The sequence below is a fragment of the Erpetoichthys calabaricus genome, chromosome 3 (assembly GCF_900747795.2).
Source record: "Erpetoichthys calabaricus chromosome 3, fErpCal1.3, whole genome shotgun sequence".
Taxonomy (NCBI): domain Eukaryota; kingdom Metazoa; phylum Chordata; class Cladistia; order Polypteriformes; family Polypteridae; genus Erpetoichthys; species Erpetoichthys calabaricus.
Genome location: NC_041396.2, coordinates 266,595,144 through 266,616,210, shown reverse-complemented (window position 1 = coordinate 266,616,210; position 21,067 = coordinate 266,595,144). Strand labels below are relative to the sequence as shown.

The following is a 21,067-nucleotide window of genomic DNA, read 5'->3' as shown; positions in this document are numbered from 1 at the left end:
AGAGTGACAATGCCACTGGTGCGACTTGCTGAAACCCACATCCTTGTATTTGCTGAACACAGGGCAGTGTTGTCTTGTCCAGTGAAAGTCCCCTGCCATCATTATAAAATGGCACAGTTTGGAACTACCTTTCTATTCAAGTCCATTTGTGTACGGGGCACTTGGGTTAGTGCTCTGCTGTCAAAGGTAGAATATGGCCATTTCTTTGTCATTCCAGAGATTCTGTTTTGGATTAGGCAACAGAGAAGGAATCTGTGGATGGAGGTGTCCAAGCATCCTTTGGTATTCCTATTCAAAGGCCAGCTCGTTAAATGTGACCACCTCACTATGGACAGCTGACCCCAGAGAGGGAGAGGCCAGTGTTGCCATCTGGTTTGGATCCAATAAGTCATCAAAAGCTTTATAGGGCAGATTATATAAATCCACTTGTGAGTATCAACATGAGGGGCTTTGAATGAATGGGACTTGCTTGTGAAGGCGTGGAGAACAGGATGTTCACATCCATCGTGAGTGAGGGGGCAAAGCTACGCGAGTGTGTGCACAGTATTCATGCAAATGCATTTACTGTCCTTAGGGACAGGGGTCAGACGCAGATCCCGGGCTCATTGTTATTCTGGAGTCAATCGCGTTGTGGTTCAGGCTGAGCCTCATTAAGAAGAGAGAATGAACAATAAAATGGTCAAATGGTTAATCTTACTGCAGCAGAACTCTTTTAAAATGGCTCTTATTAAGATAAGGTGACTAAGAACATTCAACCTTTACTTTAACTTGTGAAAAGGGGCATTTATCAGGCTACTGTGGCATTAGCCATCACTACACAGCCAGTTATTGCACAGGTCTGCTCATCTGATTTTTTTCCTGACAGATATATCCTCATTAGTCAAATCAAAATACCAAGCAAAGTAGTACTAGGGTGTTGTACCATGTTAGCCATTATGGATGTAGGGAGAAGTCAAGCAAAGTGACAACTTTTATTGGCTAACTAGAAAGATTACAATATGCAAGCTTTCGAGGCAACTTCGAACTTGCCTGAAGAAGGGGCCTGAGTTGCCTCAAAAGCTTGCAGATTGTAACCTTTTTAGTTAGCCAATAAAAGGTGTCGTTTTGTTTGACCTCTCACTAAAGCAATGAGTTGGCATATTCTCCTGAGGACTGCATAGGTCTTCTCTTGGTGCTTTGGGATTCTACCTGCATCTCAAAGGTTAATTGGCACGTCTTAGGTGGCCTTCTATGACTGTTTGTTAATGGGTTCTGTGAAAGACTGGTGCCAAGTCCAGATTCACTTTCTGCCTTATTCCGTATGCGAATGTTATGTTCTGTGTCTTCTTTAAAGGCTCATTTTCCTTCAGTTACACCCCTTAGTGGCTAAACTGTAAAGTTCCAGGCTGCAGGTTTAAAGCCAATTTTTACTTTATCTGCAACCCAGAGTGAGTTGTAAAGGAATGGAAATGCAATAGTTCTACTGTACCTGTAAAGTACTTTGGGTTGAAGTTCACTATAAAACAGTGCTACCAAAATTAAAGTCATATTGTTTACTTGAATGTGTTTTTATTTTAAAACGGAAAGTTTTACAAAATCTGTGGAAGACGATTTCTGCATTCAGCAATCTTTGTTAAACTCAGTTACATTAAAAAGAGAAAATCACGAGAAAGTACACTAAAAGTGAGAGGTTGGTGCTGCTGCTGCCTCGCAGTTCTAAGGACTTGGGTGGAAAGTGAAGTTGACATACACGTGTAGGCTAAGTGTAACTAATGACTCCAAACTGGTCCATCATGAGTTCTTGCCCCCTCTAATCAATTTGTGTCCTTCCACATACCCACCCCTACAAGCTGGCTAAATACTATAAATAATATACCCAAAGGACTAAATTCTCTGGTCATCTTGAAATGTTGCTCACAGTTTTGGCACAGCTACTTTCATGCCTAACATATTCTATTAAATGTGAGGAAGTGCCTAGTGTACATTTTATAGTACAGTACAGATACATTAGGTGCATAAAGTCTACTTTATCTGTCCGTGAATGATTTACATGTTTTGGGAGCAAAATTGCCACAGAGATGCAGAGACTACCAGGATGTACTCTATGCCACTGATGGCAAAATTTGATTGAATTGTTCTTTGTTTTTAGACACCTATGTGTTCCTGTGCAATGTAGGCCCTGGGCCAGTTTTAGGTGTTGCGCTTCACACCACACAACAGGAACTGTAGCCTTTATGCAAAAAATGTGACATGGAAAGAATAGTAATGTGATGAAATGTGTTTCACAAGTTCACGGGGGCACCCCCACCTAATTGCTTCAAACGGAGCCCAATTGAATTGCTTTGATGCAGTGCATTGCACCTCACACCAGGGAGGCGGTTATGAAAGAGTGATGTGGTGCGAAATGTGGCACTCAAATCTTCACCAATAACTCTCTCAATAACTAATAAGTCAAAACTACCAACAGATTTGTAAGATGACATGAGTGCTTTTGATCAACCGGTCATTGCCTGAGCCCCACCCACGATAGTACCTCATTGAACAAAAAGTACACACCCTGGGAAAGGAGCTACAAAATGTACCATTGAGTTCCTGTGGTGGGAATACTACAAAAGTTCTGGATTTTCTAAAAAATCCTGAAAAGTTCCTGTGAGTGACTCTACAGCAGAGGATGAACATTGTGGCCAATAGAATTGAAGGTGAATGACCATTAATGTTTATTGTGGCCCATAAAGAGCATTCTGGAGTTGAACCTAAATAATGCCAACAAGTTCAAAGTAAGTAAAGGAAAGGGCTTTAATTCAAAAAAGATGAAAAAGGTGCAGAGCAATAGAGGCTAGGCCTCAAATCATAGGGTAAACAAACCACTTTTAGCAACAGGGACCTGAACTAAACACAAGTCTTTATCTGGCACCACTGCACTTTAAGTCATCATCTTCTCCTTCTCTTTTCACCTTCTCTGTACCCTCTGGCTTCTCTTACTCAACCCATGCAAATTATTGTCTACACCAGCTGTGCGCAACCTGCGGCCGTACGGCCGCATGCGGCCGTGGGCAAGGACTTTGGCGGCCGTGGACGTGTATATTAAAGTGTACGTAACGGCGGCCGTGCAGGTGTAGGGTCTCTGGACTCCAGCGAGTAAGGGGTCTCAACGCCGCGGAATCTTTGTCGGCCGGGTCGGTATGGTGACGCCGCAAGCCGATTTGCTTACTTGAATATTAAGTTCGGTTGAAATGGGCTGACACCCAGGAGTACATTTGAAGTCACGTGACTAGCGGCTAGCCAATATGGAACTGAAAAGGAAATGGGAGTGTACGGCCTTGTGGCTAAGTCCATACACTGCCTATCGCCATTAGCAAACGGTCATCATATGTGCGAAGCAGCGTTTTCCAGAATGAAATATCTGAAAAACAAGTACCGAACCCGATTGGTAGACAGCAATCTAGAGTCTGGAATACGGCTAATGGTCTCCAGCGAGTCCCCTGACTTTGCAAGTCTGTCTGCAAACATGCAAGAGCAAGGAAGCCATTAATGGCGATGTTTTCCAAACTTCCTGAAACAATTGCTGTAAAGGTTTTTTGTCCTATATGACGTTTCGTAGACATTTTTTTACATATGTAGACCAGTAAATTGAATATTGTCAGATATATCATACTTTGTTTTAATGTGTAATCTGTAAATTTTTACATAAATCATAAAACATTATTAAGTTTACTTGGACTTACTGGCGGCCGTTATTAAAGTAAAAAGTCTGTAGTGCGGCCGTCAATAGCGGAAAGGTTGCGCATGCCTGGTCTACACCAAACCTCTAAAATCAAAGTTCACTATACTGGTGACTATTGCAGGATTTTAAGCCCTAGAACCTACATTTGAAGGACGCTCAATTATCAATTCTGAGGTCAGGAATGGTCTAGAGAATGCCCCCAATTAATAAACCAGGACCCTAGGTATCCCTTTAATAATGGATCTTAACATTTTCTTAAAGGACCATGGAAAACCCTGAGGAGCATGGGACAAAGGGCGAGTTATCATATCTACCTGCTGCCACATAAAAAATCTCAAAACTCCTGACCTGGACTGTGTTGTCCCACAATGCCCACTGGCATATTTATGTAGGTAACTCCTGGACATCATCATATATGTTGAGACAATGCAACTACTGCTGATGCGCTGCTACTCTTGCCATGAGGGCATCCTTTAGACTAACTCCAGTCCTGCACTACAGGAAATGCTCTGCAACTCCACTTCCTCCTTGAATCCTCCCATCATATTTTACAAAAACCAACAGTACTAGGACTGGAGAAGTGAAGGTCATCTACTTACCTAATGGAGAGCCCCCGTATATATAAGGTGCTATTAATGATAAGAACCAATAGAAAAACCTAGGAATGTATGTTCTTCAAGCTTGCTACGGTATGCTAATAGCTCTGAGTTAATCTACAATATGATTATACTTCACTTTTAGCTATTGCAGCAGTCCATTATATGCACTATATTGTTCAGGGAATGTACAGTGATACTAGAGAAAACCTGTTGTGAATTTGCACGTTGTCTCCTTGTCCATATGTTTGATTTTTTTCAGTAATTCAGTTTCTTCCTACAGGGTTTTAGTTATGCTGAATGGCACCATATAATTTGAGCCCCTGTACAGGAGCAATACAAATCTTTATGCCAGATGTTAAGTGACTTGCTCAGGGTCATAGTCAGGAATTGAACCAGCGGCTGTGTGATTCTAAGGCCAATGACCTTCACACTAAACCTCAATGTCTTTTTTCAACATCCTTGGTTGATGCCTTATTTGATGTCCTTTAACTTTAAAAAGATGGTAGTAACAACAGATAAACTCAAGTAAGCTCTGTCTTCTCAAGAACAGATGTCTAAGATGATAGTTAGCTTTGAATGTGCTGTGACTATGAACCCAGCTGTGAAGTCCATGTCATCAATGTGAGAAATTCAGATGATCTGATTTCAAGAAGTAAAATGAGAAGCGATGGCCACAAGATATGAATCTGTGCAGAAGGAAGGTTTTAAGACCATGTTGCTTTTGTAAATAAAGACATATGAATGTTTTTCCTTAGCAGAAGAGAATTCTTGGGCTGAGCTGGCAGTTGGATGAATTTAAATATGTCTCATGGTGTATGGTGACATAGGTTCTTATAGGCTAAAATACTCTAAAGGTTAGCTCTTTTGGAAATTGCCAAACACTGTTATTCTCCCACAATATCTGGTCTGGTGCGCGTTATTGAAACTACTTTCCATTACAAAAGGTAAAGCTGATTGTCACGTGGAGCAGCGAGACCATAATTCCGTAAACGAGGAGCCAGCATAATCTCTCAGATACACACCTTTCACTTAATTCAGGGCAAAGAGCCAAATCTTATTAAATTTATCTGAGTAACATTAAAGTTTAATCTTTACAAAGCCTATCTGAGCCACCATGTTGGTGGCAGCCCTAATGGCGATTTACTGCTTTGGGTATAATGGGTAAAAATGGATAGATCCTCGTTCAACAAACATTTTGTGTTATTTGTATTTCCATTAATTGAATTAGGATGAGTTTCACAGCAATGTAAAGGTGCAATTCTAAAGAAAAAAATGTTGATTAGATACATGAAATTGCCATATAAAGCTGGTTTGGTGTAAATAGAGACTGTGAAGGTTAAAAATGAAATTCAAAGTCTCGGTATAAGTGGTGCACACTGGTGCAGTTGATGCTGCTGCAGTTTAGACTCTTGGTCAGTGGTTATGAGGGGTTTTCATGATTTCTCCCCATCTGTTTGGCTTTTCTTTCACATCTTAAAAACGTGGAGGAGTAGCAGTGTAAGCTACTGTCTTTATGGTATGGTAGATATGCTGGAGCCACTTACCAGGATGTATGGTAGCATAATAAATACTCTTCTGACTCCTATTCACCCTTCTTGGCAAATGTCGTGATAATGAAGAGGTGCAGTATTCGTTTCCCCTTCAATGGTAATTATATTTTGGCTTGTGAAGCACAATTACACAGACTTGCTACACAAAATAGGAGCATACCTGCTATATCAAAACTGCGCACCAACTCTCTTTGTATAACCCTGAGTGTCGTCGCAGTGATTGTTTACTCTTACTCTCAAAAATTACAAAAATTCTATATTGAATTATTTTTTTAACTTCTAAATTATGTCTAACATTAGCATGAAATTGAGTGTGGGAGTGAACATGACCTCTGATGACTGGTACTTGTTCGGAGTTAGTTCCTATCTTATGCCCAATGCTGTCAACTCAGGATGCAAAATTAGTATTAAACGGTCCCAGTACATGGATGAATGGATACAAAATTATCACCATTTCAGAATGTGTTAGTGACATAGAGTTTGAATGTGAGTGCCATTGACACAGGAGGTATGTGAATTGATATCGAAAGAGAAGGAACACGCAAAGCTCAAACAGCAAACAGCTTCAATCATGGGAATTCATCTTTGTAGGTTCTCAGCTGCCACTTGTTTCCACATAGACCACTCGACATGGGCAAGATACCATTTTGTAGTAGATTGACAGGTTTTCAAGGAGAATTTTAAATAAATGGGCCAGACATGCTGTTAGGAATTAATTGTTCATAATGCTAGTCTATGTGAAAAGACTGCAGAAGCAGGACACTCATTGGAGTCTCTACAGTTTTCTGGAAAGGGAGAATAATTTGGGTTTGTACATCATAGCTAGCTTTGAAATCTTAACAAGTGATGCTGTGAGAAAATGGATATGGAAAATGAAGGCCCTGCTTTGAAACTGGAGCAATGTCAGAGTGTAGTTTTTTAGTCACATTTATATGAAAGAGTATCTCTCTATTTTAATAAAAAAATCTTGGGTCATGACACGATCTTCTCGGAAGACACTTTGACGTCCCACGAGAGACACTTTAACGTCCCGAGAGAGACACTTTAATGTCCCACGAGACAAGGCAGTGAGACAAAAGGACAGCTGCCGTACAGGCTTTTAAATGATCAACATGTAGCGAGACAAGCAGAACATGCAGCTCGGCAGCAGTAGCAGCAAGCCAGCAGCTGATCTGTCCGCATCTTCTTAGCGTGTGTTCAGCCATGCCACCCCCCCCCCCTCACAACGCGAGCGGCAGAGACGTGAAGTGCCTGCCAAGTACCATGCCCTGGGGGGATGGGATTTGGGTAAGGGTAGGGGAATGGGTGGAGGGGGTGGGCGAGCAGTTAGTATCTTTAAAAGTAATGGAAAAGTCAAGATCAAGGTAAATTTAATTACCCTCCCCAATGCTGTATAACATTAACGCACCGGTCATTCATTGTAATCTAAGCAATATAATAATATTGTACCAGTATTTATAGCAAAATTAATGGGCCCTGTTGCCACGGCAGTCTGTATTTTACTACTAAGTGCAATGGTTATTTGCCTAAAGAACTTACTGAGTAAACGTTTGAGATAAAAGTGACCACTAGGATTAAAACCGAATGTGATGTAAGTGTAAAACTGATTCAAGTGCATGAAGAGATGTAACAAGAAGGAGTCAGTACACAGATGAGCAAAAAGTACTCTTCAGTGCTTCTCTAATCTTTTCAATATGTCTCTAATAGGCAAAGGAAACTAGATAGATAGATAGATAGATAGATAGATAGATAGATAGATAGATAGATAGATAGATAGATAGATAGATAGATAGATAGATAGATAGATAGATAGATAGTCCAGAGTGTGTCCTATAACTGAGCTTACTGTAAGCTGAAAATGTACCTTGCTGAACTGAGAGGACTGAAAAGAAAAAAACAAAGTTTTGTTGAAATGTCAAAGAAAATGAAAGTTAAAAAGAAAAAAGACACATTTTAATGCTTGTTAATTTTTTTTTTCTCTCCACAGCCTTGATCTTACTCTTCTACATTGTCTTCTACAGTTTCCTGACTGGTCTCTTCAGTCTTACAATGTGGGTCATGTTACAGACATTAGATCCATATGAGCCTACATATCAGGACAGACTGTCCAGTCCAGGTACAGTACAGAGTTTGTTTGATTTTCTAATTAGAAAGAATTTGTTTCCCCATCATCTCCTTCTGGGCAGAAGCCCCCCCCCACACATTTTCAGTATTGGCATTCATCAAGGAGATTATAAATAATCTATATAGCAACGTGTGATACCAACATGACATCTCGCTCAGATTAGTGACAGTTAAGTTTAACAAGGAAATGCTCCATAGCTCCATAGTCAAGCTGCAACTAACTGCTGAAACACACAATTTAAGCTGGTGTAACAGAAAAAGATGAAATGAAACAGATTGGATATTTTATCCTCCTGAAGTAAAATTCAGTTTTATGACTTATATGTTTAAAAAATTTCAGCGCATGCTACCAACCCGAATATGGCAGATCTCATACTAGGTTGCCATTATATTCTCTAATGCTGCCTCAAAGCTGCCAAATAGTAACCCTTCATTTTCAATCAGTTCACAGTCATTAGGTAGAGCCTTTCCTACCAGGCCAAACCTTGACAAGATGCTGTTAAATCACTCAGCACACTCACATACATACCCTCCATCAATGACATTGGGATTATTTGGTGTCAGCAATAATATGACAAACGTGTTTTGGATGTGGAACAAATACCTACACAGACCGAGAACATGAAAGCATTACTAGTACCAAAATTAGAACCCCAAAACTCCCAGCCAACAACTTTATTTTTAAGCTGTTAGCTTTCTGTGAACCTTTTTTCTTCATGGCCATTTCCTGTCTACTTGGAGCCTCACAAGCCATGGGGTCCTCCAATCCAGCCAAAGAGGTCCATGTTTCACCACCTATGCACTAAGTTGCTAGTGTACAACAATGCAAACAAAAAGCATAGGTACGATACTGCTATTGTTCTTCTGTTTAAAAATACATAATAATAAATATATAGTAATGATTAAGTAAAGCAAATGGATCACTGTTTTTATTAACAGAAGAATTTTTTTACATGTTGTGGTGATATTGCTGGTGGAGGCCCCAAAAGCTGCTGCTGAAATTCCCCCTTTAATATGTATTTAATATGTTTCCTGTAATAGCCTTTCTATAGTAATGTTATGGAAGCTCATCAACTTATCCAGGCACTGGGTGGTCCACCTCCCATTTCAGTGGTGATATCTGGTCATTGAGAATCTTGATCGTTGTGGAAAATCAGCATATGGAAGAATGTGAAAGACAACTAGTTAAAAGATAGGCTGGTCAGTCCCCAATGACAAGAATGACCCACTTATGTCTTCCTGATTTTCTCTCTTGCTGCAGGAGTGATGATCCGCCCACAATCGGATTCCCTCAGCATCGCCTTCACCACCAACAACACGGAGAGCTGGGATGGCTACACCAATGCACTGGATACCTTCTTAGGATGTATGTTTCTAGTTTTCCCTTTACCTCTCATTAACCCTTTTACTAATATTCTTCTGTTACATCATATAAACCTCCACCCCTCACGTCAATGTGTGTAACTGGAGATAAGCAATGAGATGCTTAGGGAGGCATCATTCTGGTTCTCTCATTTTCTCTCTCTTTATCACTTGCTCTTCAGGATTTCCTGAAGGACACCAAAGGGTGAGATGTTTTTCCTTAGGAATGCATTGAGAACTGTTGGCTAAAATAAGCAGTCAGTGCTTTCTGCCTATTATTGATTATGCCATAAAATGTAAGACATAGGTGAGAAGCATTACCTCTTGCATCGACTAGGATCATTTGAGCTGCAGGATACTCAAGAAGGTGATCTGCCTTCTCTTAGTGCCCCTATGGCAGAAATTAGCTGAATTGAAAGTACACTCTTCCCATCAAGTACTAAATCAGAAGCCCCTTACCACTTCTTTGCCATACTACCTGTCATTACACCTAGTGATGTTGCCAGGAAAAATAACAATGTGGTAGTCACATCATGGAAAATGAGGGAAATAAAACAGAGCACACCCCTCAGGTTGTGCTTTTTGCCTTGCATATGGATTTTAGATTCCCCACCGGGTCTTCTCTGTTGTACATGGTTTTTGACTTTTCTTGTGATTTTTAGATCTTGCCTTTGTTGAGAATATAAAATATGCAAGACATGTGGTGTTTAGCTATGTAATGTTAACATGCGTCTCTTCTCCTACAGCTTACAATGACTCCATACAGCTCGCCAACAATGACAACTGTACACCCGACCAGTACTTCTTGCAGGACGACAATGGTGATGTACGAAACAACCCCAAGAAGTCATGCCAGTTTAACCGGACAATGCTGGAAAACTGCTCAGGGATAATGGATCGCACCTATGGATATGCAGAAGGCAAGCCGTGTGTCATCATCAAAATGAACCGGGTAGGTTAATTAAAAAGGAGTGGTTGATATTTGGTAACAGCACATTTCCACCAGCTATCTTTTGGTAGAGAATGACCTGTTGTTCACTGATTTCAAATAAACATCAAGAGTAAATCTGAATTAAGTAAACTTGACATACCGTAGTGCTCCTTAAGACAAAATATAACATGGGCATAAGACTAGACTCGACTAGAGACTAGACACAAGACTAGACTCAGTCTTAGTTTGGGCCTCCAGCAAACTTTCACACTCCCAATCATTCATTTCAGTCCCACTGAGCGTCACCAGTCAGCCTAATCTGAACATCTTTAGGAAGTTGCTGGAAACTCCAAATAATCAAGACTGATTCTGAGAATCAAACACCAGTGTCTAGAGCTGTTCAGCATCACTAATTTTATTTTATATTGTGCTGAAATATTTAAGATGATTTAGAAGGATACATTACAACTGATCACTGATACTTCTTAATGTTGGTGCAAGACAGATTACCTGACGAACTCGGGGTCACAAGGTGTGTAAAGGGTGGGAAATGAAGCAGCTTTTTACATAGAATACATACACGATCTGTCATGAACGTGATAGAAAGGAATGACATCATTAAGACTTATATATAACAGATATAAGAACATAAGAAATTTGACAAACAAGATGAGACCATTCAGTCCATCAAGCTTGTTTGTTTAGCTAATAGTTAAGATGTCCCAACATCCCATCCAGGTACTTTTTAAAGGCTATCAAGGTGCACTTTCTCTCTAATTTACTTGATTCACCCTGAAAAACATCAAGAGATAACCATTTCTAAGCATGATTTTAGTAGTGGAAGGACTGACATGTAAAAACACTTAATCATACTTACAATAAAATTTTCTTTAACATCAGCCTTGCTATTAAATAGCATTCCAACACAAAGGAAAGAACTGTTCATTGGACATATTCTTGTTAGTTTTGTGACGCAACTCAGCATACGTTTTTATATAGAGCCACTTTTTAGCACAAACTACATTGCTACACTTTACAATGACACATAGAATGTTAACATACTTTACTTACACTTGTAGTAAATGCAAGTTAAGTGACTTGTTCAGGAACTGGTCAATGTAACATGTATGTGTTTAAGATGTACATGTCTCTAATCCAGGTAGAAATAACACATTTTTAAAAAAATATTCCTTTTCCAGATCATCGGGTTTAAACCAGGAAATGATACCAATCCTGCATATGTATCCTGCACAGGAATGGTAAGTCTGATTTTGTACTACCAAACTCAAACATGTTCAGTGTTAGGCATAGGGCAAGAGAGCAATTTTAGAAAAGCCAGCCCCCCCCCCAGATAGCACAATGTGGTGACTGGTCAGATTTGGACATCCTTCTGTACGTATCCATCCCTTTCTGCACCATCCCCAATGAGACGGAGGATAACCTAATTAAGTCTCTTTTATCTCAAACAAGAAAGGCTAGCAATCTGTTAGACTCAAAGCTCTGGAGCCTTGCTGTTATTGTCGAGATGTAAGGAGAAGGAAGAGGGTGGGGGGAGCGGGTGGTTTGGGGGGTGTTGCTGTGAATTCAGGCAGCTGGGTTGTGAAGTTAGAAATCTAAACAGGGTTGGTGTTGCATCTCTTCTGTGCCTGCCTCACTTTGATTTCACTGTTTTCTGTTATCTGTGTTTGTTGATCACTGTGCTCTTCTGTTCTATTCCTCTTTCATCTTTTTTCACCTTTCATCCTGTCATTCAATTTTGCAGAGGTACAAAGCTGGCAAGGATATATGGGTAAGCCTGTCTGCTGAGTGAGACCCGTAATAGCAGCCACGTAATAGGAGAATCTGCATGTTTTTGTAATGGCGGTCCTCAACTAAAACTTTAATAGTCAAAATATATATATTTTTTTTCTTTACAAAATAAAAGTTTTAAATCCAGAATGACATTTTCTAATTTTCATAATGATATGGAAATAAATGTATAAATCAGAGGAATGATTTTTAGACTATTAGTGAGACACAATCAATGTGAAACTCACTATATTAGAATTAAATATATAGATTAGTAAGGAAGGCAATATACTAGATAGATAGATAGATAGATAGATAGATAGATAGATAGATAGATAGATAGATAGATAGATAGATAGATAGATAGATAGATAGATAGATAGATAGATAGATAGATAGATAGATAGATAGATAGATAGATAAACAGACAGATAGATATGACATGCACTACCATAGGTACATACATAGATATTAAAAGACAATATACACAGATACTATACTAATAAGACTAGACAAAGTCAAAGTGTTGAGGCACATTGCATCCAACCCCATATAACTGGATGAATAACAATTAAAAAAATAAACAACGTTTGTTAAATGCAAATCGAGCCTTCCTCAAACTGGACTCGTCTCAGGTGACTGATAAAGATGATGGATCACTCTGGTTATGACATATGTGGGCAGGAAGAGGCAGGGCCAGATAGGCAAACCCCAGAAGTGACTTTGAAGGAGGAGGGATGTCAATCTTCCTTTCCGCAGATAGAGGAAAAGCGAGATGAAGAATTACCATCACCCAAACCCTTAAATTGCCTGGGCTTGGCAATAGTTAGATAGACAGATATAAAAGACACTATATTATGGATAGATAGAGATGAAAGGCACAATATCATATCAAAGTTTATATTAGGCCATCTAAGTAGAACTGAATGATGCTATATTTCAGATAGGTATGAAATAATCTATATAAGGCAAATATATACAGTAGATTTAAAAGGCAATAAACAGGTGTTAAAAGCATGATGTTGAAAATATATACAAATTGAATTATAAAGCATGTGATAATTATTTTAGTTAGATAGAAAAAGATATAGAAAGACGTAAAACCATTATATTATTCTGCTAAGTGCAAAGGCAATAGGTACAGCAGATGTGAAGTTACTGTTAGAGATATGGATTGGTTTTTGTAAATTTTTGTTATGGTTTTCATCCATTCTATCTATCATTCGAACATGCAGTGTGAATAGCCATAGCCCTTTTCTGTCAAACATGTCAGTACTTAATGGCTAAGTAACATTTTTGGTTTAGATGTAGTTTTTTAATGTCCTCTGCACCCTCACAGTACCAGAGTCCTGGTTCAGATACTCCACTCTTGAGTAGAGTTTGCACGTTCTTGCTGTGTCTATGTGGGTTGTTCCTCTCACATTCCAAGGAAGTGTGTGTTTGGTTAATCAGATACCCTAAATTGGGTCAGTGAGTGGGGGTGTTTGACTAAATGTTCCATGTATTTACCCAAATGGGTAACAAAATTAATGGATTGATGTAGCTGTTTTTATCTTTGGGTAGAAAGCACTATATGTATTAATAAAATGTATTAGGATGAAAATTTATTGCTTTTTGAATATATTAAAAATACATTGTATTTCCGCCCCCACCATGATACATGTCAAATATGGCTCAAATATAGCTCATCTCATAGCAATCTACTATGAAAATTATCACACTTTGAAAAATGACACAATTACTTGAATGACTATTTTTTTCTTGAACCATTCAACTAAATTGTTCATAATATTTAATAGCTGAATGGATGGATGGATGAAAATTGCATTGCTCTTACTATTTAAAACAATACCAGGAGACCACTTTGATGCTGGAATTCTTTAACATTTTTTTCAGTCAAATGGGAGCTTAGCCTTAGTCTTAATAAATTGGCATTGTACTCAAAAACTCTGGTCTCTCAATGGGCTGCTATTATAGGGTCTCCCAGCTCTGGATCAGCAGTAGATGCTGTCTACCTGAAATGCTTGTCTTCATGCTGTTGCACTCTAATTAAAAATAAACAAATGGCAATATGAGCTTGCATCTTTTATGCACCTGCTGTAGTGCCCTTAGGTAGCTGCAAGAAAGTGCAGCCAAATCCCTGGGCTCTTCATCTGGGACCATCTGATGGTGTACAGTATGTCTGACTGTATCCTGTTCTGGCTTCTTCGCAGAATGATGACTCGAGCAAAGTTGGTAACATCGCTTACTACCCTGCTGGTGGCATCTTCAATAAGATGTATTTCCCCTACTATGGAAAGATTACACAAGTGAGTATTATGTTCAGAATATTAATGTAGTAACTACTTTGATTGTCTGTTTTGATCTCCATAACAAATATATAAAAGCGCAGTGTGTTTAGTCTTCTGGTGTTAAATAAAGTAAACATTCATACACTAAATAGAAAATGTTGTTGCCTGCTGCTCTAATCATGGATTACTTTTTCTAAATCAGCGTATTCCATTACAGGGTTACAGGATGCCATTGCACAACTCCAAACCCTGGCCGAGTTGCCAGTCCATTGCAGATCAGACCCACTCTCCATAGGCCAATGTTGAGATATCAGTTAATCCTACCGGTTCATATGTGAGATGTGTGTGACAAGTTCCTGCATACTGTAGACACGTGGACACTGTGCAGATGCCGTACTTCATTCAAAAGAATTAAATTAATGTTAAAAACACACCAACCCTGATTTTATTTAACACCATCTAACGACACTGCATACACTGTGATAATTTGTGCAAAATATTTTTTTTATTGTTGGAGCACAATTGAACCAGCAACTTTATGGTTTTAGAGACCAGTATCATATCTCCTGTACAGCTATTCCTACTAAAGGCTGGTCAAAGTGTCATTGTAATGTAATGGCTGTACACTATATACATTTACAAATATCAAACACCATTAGTGAGTGCTGTAGCAGTTAGCAGTGCTGCCTCATGAAGGCTGTATGATTGTTGTTTGCATGGAGTTTCACCTTTTCCCTGTGTCGATGTGAATTTTTATTCAGGTACAGTTTCCATAGGTTGATTATTGACTCTAAATTAGTCCTGAATGTGCACAGGGGTAGATCTGCTATGAAAGAAATGAAGCTTAACGCTTCAGGACCCCTAATCCTGGAAGGGCACCAGAAGCAACTTTAGTTCACATTGCTTAAAATTTTTGGGTGCCTACTGTATTAGAAGGGATTTTTAAAGCCCCTACATGTAGTGGTTATATTAAAAAAAAGAAATTGTGGTTATCTGTCATGGAACAACCCTACTGAAGAAGATAACAGTCGTTGTCCTGTTCACGTGAGGGAGTCTAACCTATTTCAATGGGAGACTCTTTGAAATTTGACGATCCAAACTAACACCGTTCTACCATTGTTCCTTTTCTTTTTCAGGTAAACTACTCCCAGCCCCTGGTTGCCGTCAAGTTTTTGAATCTGACACTAAACACTTTGATCAACGTGGAATGCAAAGTTGTGGCCACAAATGTTGCAACCAACGATGACCGAGACAAGTTTGCTGGTCGTGTCTACTTCTCATTGCAAGTCAGCACGAGTCAATAAGAGCAGCTGTAACCTCACCGGTACCATCGCCCTTCCTCCCCTTCCCATCTTTTTAACTGTCCGCTCACCTGTTCATCCCCTTCCCCTTCTCCAGGGAAATGGCGTGTCCTCACTCATATATTTTGCACTGGACTTGCTGCTGTTTGGCAAGTGAGAACTGTGAAGGAATAGTACCAACAGCTAATAAGACATGACAGCTGGCAGCATGCTGGGGGACGGGAGGAGGGGAAGGGGGAGTGGTTGGGGGGTTGCCACTCATTGAACTCATAGCCTAGTGGTGATTTCCAGGATATTATGGGAGGGCATATTCCCGTATTAAAATGAGAAGTAGACCCAAGTGAAAGATGAAGACTTGAATCATTGAAATGGAACCTCTTGCTACTTCTGACAACCCCGATGATCACAATCTCTACACCAGTTTCAATTTTTGGCTCAAAGGGATGGTGGCCATTAAGGTGACAAAGTTCTTTGGTGGCTTGTAAACCACTGCAATGTTTAATCCCCAAGTTCACATTCTTTCTTTCTTTCCTTCTCTATCTCTCTCCCTCATATTTCTTTGACTTTTCTTCTGCTCACTAGCTGTCACCCCCATCTGCCCAGACCCCACCATTTCTTCCCACTGTCCTATCTTGACTCTATGTCCCTTTTTGGCCTTCTCTCTCTCCAGTGCACCTCTAATTCAGTAATAGTCTAGATTCAGAATTGTGTGGGATGTGATCCAAGGAAGAAATCTGCGCTACTTTCAGGCTGTGCCACATCCCTCTTTGGAGACCATTTGGGTGTCATCTGTCTTGCTCAGCACTTTTAAAAAAATTTGAAACGGCAGGGAAATGTAGGAAGTGAGGATCCTGAGTGCTCACCGGCTAAAGATTTGTATAAATGGAAACAATCCATCTCTTGAGGTCATGAGCCAAAGGTTATGTTCTTTTATGAAGAATGCTCTAATTTCTTTTTTGGAATTGGAATTTCCAGAAAGTGCAATACACAGATGATACTTGGCCCAACAAAGATTTTAAGAAGCCCCCACTAACTATCCCCCCCCCCCCAAAAAAAAAAAAGTGAATCAGACATCATGGTCTTTTAAAGCTTGACCGACTTTTGAACATTGGGTAGGAGGATATGATGCAGCATGAGATCTCAGTGGCACACTTCAATTCCATTCAAGCCGCATCCTCCAGTCATGCCCAGCTATCTAGAACTGGTGTCCCACAATTTATTTTATTTTGTTCATGTTGCTGTTGCTTAATGTTTTATTTTCTTATAATGCCTCCAGCATTTATATGTTACTAAGAAATGCCTCATTGAGTAGCTGTCTTAAGAAACATATACTATTAACGGGGCATGGAGGTCACCTTATTTTCCATGAGAGCTGCTGGCTCTTTTTGTCATTAGGATGTTGAACTACAAATAATGTGATTTGGAAAACCTGAGTGCACCTCTCTGCCCGCTCTGCTGTTCTGTTGTCTCTTAGATAACTGTTCTGCTTTTATTTATTTTTTTTGCGCTTTAATTACGAGAATAATACAGTGCCCTTAAACTTGACTACTACTCCTATGGTCAGTTCCAAAGTATTTTGAATAAATTCACTCCATGCCCTTTATCACCCCTCTGTGGGTGGTCCCAGCCCCACTTCCATTCTTCTCGCTAATGCTGCATCTGCTGTCATTCTAAGCTCCGCCTTATGCACCTTCTGTAATGGTTCCATGTACAGTAACTTCCACTTAGGAGCGCCAAATTCCATTAGGTCCTCTCTGGTATCCAGTCTAACCAAAATAATCTACACTCCCTCCATTAAAAAATTAAAACAACCAAAATAAAAATAACTCTGGCCTTCAGTACATTTCCTCTCTTTTCATCATTTATTTTCATGTGATGACCCGGGGTGTCTAGAAGCAATATTTAGCCTGGCTGTAAATATTTTATTTTACTTTGTTATTATTATTATTTTGCCATAAACTTTTAAACTTTGAAATCTAGGTTTTAAAAAAATAATCTTGAAGGATTAGATAGATAGGTGTGTAGATAGATCTTTATAATTGGATTATGGCCTACCTCCTCCTTACAAAGGGGGTAGTAGAGGACACCATTTATTGAACTTTATTGACTTGTCTTGGAGTTTGAATGAAGTATGCTTGCTTATTTTCTCTATTATAAATAAATATATTGATGATGTATGTGTGTGTTTATATGTATATATATATATATATATATATATATATATATATATATATATATATATATATATATATATATATATATTATAAGGAAAGGGAGAAAGAGAAATAAGGAACACAAGAAGTTATTCTGGTGGCAAAATTGCTTAGGCAAAAAAGCTGTTGGTTTCTGATCACCTCAGCACGTTTCCTGTTGCTTACTATATTGAGGGTGGAGGCTGGAGCCTCAGTCTGTAAAGAAGAAAGGCACTGGCCAGAGTGGGTTGCTTAAGAACTAGCAGGACTTTATGGAACTCTTAAAAAGTGAACGTTTTCTGAGCATCCTATAATTCGCCATGCTGCTATGGTCCTCACCCCATCTTGTTTCATACTATATGTCCAAACGAGCCAAGTTAATCTATAACCCAAGGGGGTATAGATTTGCTTTTTTTTGATCAAAGTATAATGAAAGATGCTATATAAAAGTAGAAAAGTGAAAATTAGTACATGATGCGGGGCTGCCTTTTATAGTGGAATGGGTGAAATGCCAGAATGAATAAATGCAAACACAAAAGATATCCACACAGTATCTAAAACAACTTTGAATGTGCTTATTTTTCTCACATCAACAGTATTAAAGATAAAATTCTTTACATTTCCAACACTTGGCCTCAATAATGTAGTCTCAAGACGACCTGCATGATTATAACCTTTTCTTTTGATTTCTTTTTTCTGCTTCATAACCCCCTCTCCCACCTGATTTGTGTTACCCATTTTTCTTGCCTGTGCAGGCTACATGACATCTGCCCACCTCGAATGTGACGATTTCTTAAAACTAAAATGCCCAGTGTGCATTGTCAAAAACATACACGAGGACAGCCATAAAGGCAGGTTTGCTAGATTGGGTAGCCAGCCATCTATTTTGTTTCCTAGTAACAAAGCGGTATAAAATTCCCGAGGGATGTCACGTGTGTGCTTGCTCATAAGATTGACCCCTACATCTCTCTATAGGTGGACAGACACAGAACTAGAAGAAGACTGAGAATTTAAGACCCCATTTTTTTTTCTTTTTAATACATGTCCAAAAGGTAGAGCTGCTACTGACCCCGATAGGATACAATCTCCTTTATGATGAATGAGGTTTTTGTATTCTGCTGCTGATATGAAATGGTGTATATATGGTACTATAAAACAAATTATTTAAGCTTTTTTTTTGGAAAATAATAATAAAAAAAACTAATAAAACAGATTCAATAACAAAAAACAAAGATTCAATCTGCTTTATGTGCTCCCCTATCCACAAGACACCACTGTATGAATGGAGTTGTATTGCTTTCAACTTTTTATTATTATTTTTTCTTGCATAAATATTTAATGCCTGTATCAAACTGTGGAATCTAAATTGAAAATAAAAAATAATAATTTTGTGTTTAACACTGTGCGTCCTTTTTTTTTTTTATATATATATATATATATAGGGGTCCTTGTTTGTTAAAGCTGTTGAGGAATTATCGACCTCCAATGCCGGACTTGATCATTATTGTGAAAATTGTTTCAAATAACAATGCTCCTTTAATTCACTAAATGGAGAAGCAGCAAAATAAACCTTTTGAAAAACATTGTCAGCTGAACATAAGTGACCAGTTCCTATTAACGTAATACTATTGAAAAAAGCAAGGATAACTTTTTTGAGGAAGATGAGAAGTGGCTTGGCCAAAATTAAATGAAGATAAAAAAAACTTATAAAGCCAACACTTGAATCAAAAATCATAGTCAAACAAAGCGTCAGAGTCAAAAGAACACCTGAATTGAAATTTGATTTTAGCAAAGAAAGCACATAATGTTTGGAGAATATCTGCAAACTTGGTTGAGGGAGTGCGTTGACAAGTGACCTTTTAATCTGTCGCGTAGTTAACATCAACCTCCCAGACTTCACCACTAGTAATCGCAGATACATCTTAACAAAGGATAAACAAAATGGCGATCACTGTAACACTAACAATAAAATTTACAACACCTAGCAGATAACGAGATAACAGATAACGAGAAAAAAAATTACTAAATAGTCCTTTCATAACAATTTACTTGTCTGTCCAAAATAACGTGAACAAGTGCACATGTGAAGGACCTAATTTGGATCACATTTATAAGCCCTCCACTTCATGTAGCTACAATTCACTGTGTGAACAGAGCTTTTCACCGGACATTCACCTTTAACTGTTCCCATAAGAGTCAAAACACAGCTCTTCTTAATATATTTTTGGCTTCTCCTAGACAACAATGAGATCAGAAAGAAACAAAACTGAGACTTTTTTCTGTTTTCTCATGTGTTTCAGATTTTTCTCCTAAGATAAGATCCCCCAGTATTCTCATGTGTGTCTCCTCCTGAGTTTCAGCAGAGACCTCACACGATGGGCTCAGATTTTCAGAGTGGTGTCTTAACATTGTGCTTTACAATTTGAAAGTATTTGCGTGAGGTGTTCAGTAATATGTATTGAAATGTATGGACAGTTGTTTATGGCATTAAAACGCTTTACTATGATTACAAAACTGTAGTCCTTGCTTCTGAATAATGTTGTTTGTTGCTCAAATTTGTATTGCTGTGTTCCAATTATTCTGGAAAAAAAGGCAGGAAGTGTAGCATAGTGGTGAAGAGTTTGGGCTTCAAACCCGGAAGTTGTGGGTACAAATCCCACTGCTGATACTCTATGATCAGGAGCACAATTGGAAAATCAAAAGAAATGGAACTGATCTTATCGCATCTCAAATGTTGTAAGTCACCTTGGATAAAGGCATCAGCTCAATAATAAGTAAAAAATGTGATGTCTTGAAAGAGTTTAAAATAAAACTAGAAAGAGATCTCACAAAATGCTATGTTTTTTCAAACCAAATTCTCCATTCTGACTTCTTTCACCACAGTTGTATGTCATGTCTCAAGAATTTTAGGAGAAACATCTGTGACAATGTTGAATCTTAAATAAAACATAAATGAGGATATCTTTTAAGACTCGGGAGCCATCAATGATCAGCCTCAGAGCAGTTTTTTTTTGTTCTTTATTTTGCCTTATACAATTTCTTGTATTAGGAATTTGTTAGTTTTTGCATACCCCTTGGGGTCAGAGCGCAGGGTCAGCCATTGTACGGCGCCCCTGGAGCAATTACAGGTTAAGGGTCTTGCTCAAGGGCCCAGCAGAGTAGGATCTCTTTTGGCAGTGACGGGGATTTGAACCAGCAACCTTCTGGATACCAGCACAGATCCTTA

The 21,067-nt window shown here is 38.8% G+C and overlaps 1 protein-coding gene across 2 annotated transcripts in view; it reads left to right on the top strand.

The window, feature by feature from the left end:
• LOC114648898 (sodium/potassium-transporting ATPase subunit beta-2-like) overlaps window positions 1-19,239 on the top strand; it is a 36,478-nt gene extending 17,239 nt beyond the window's left edge. Inside the window, exons 2-8 of one of the 2 annotated variants that reach the window (XM_051924088.1) lie at window positions 7,840-7,968; window positions 9,238-9,342; window positions 10,085-10,290; window positions 11,469-11,528; window positions 12,032-12,058; window positions 14,271-14,366; window positions 15,485-19,239. In XM_051924088.1, coding sequence (XP_051780048.1) covers window positions 7,840-7,968; window positions 9,238-9,342; window positions 10,085-10,290; window positions 11,469-11,528; window positions 12,032-12,058; window positions 14,271-14,366; window positions 15,485-15,652 — 791 coding nt within the window. In that variant the 3' untranslated portion in view covers window positions 15,653-19,239. The remainder of the gene's footprint in view (window positions 1-7,839; window positions 7,969-9,237; window positions 9,343-10,084; window positions 10,291-11,468; window positions 11,529-12,031; window positions 12,059-14,270; window positions 14,367-15,484) is intronic. The other variant, XM_028798217.2, reaches the window with a different exon arrangement.
• Window positions 19,240-21,067: the final 1,828 nt, after the last annotated feature.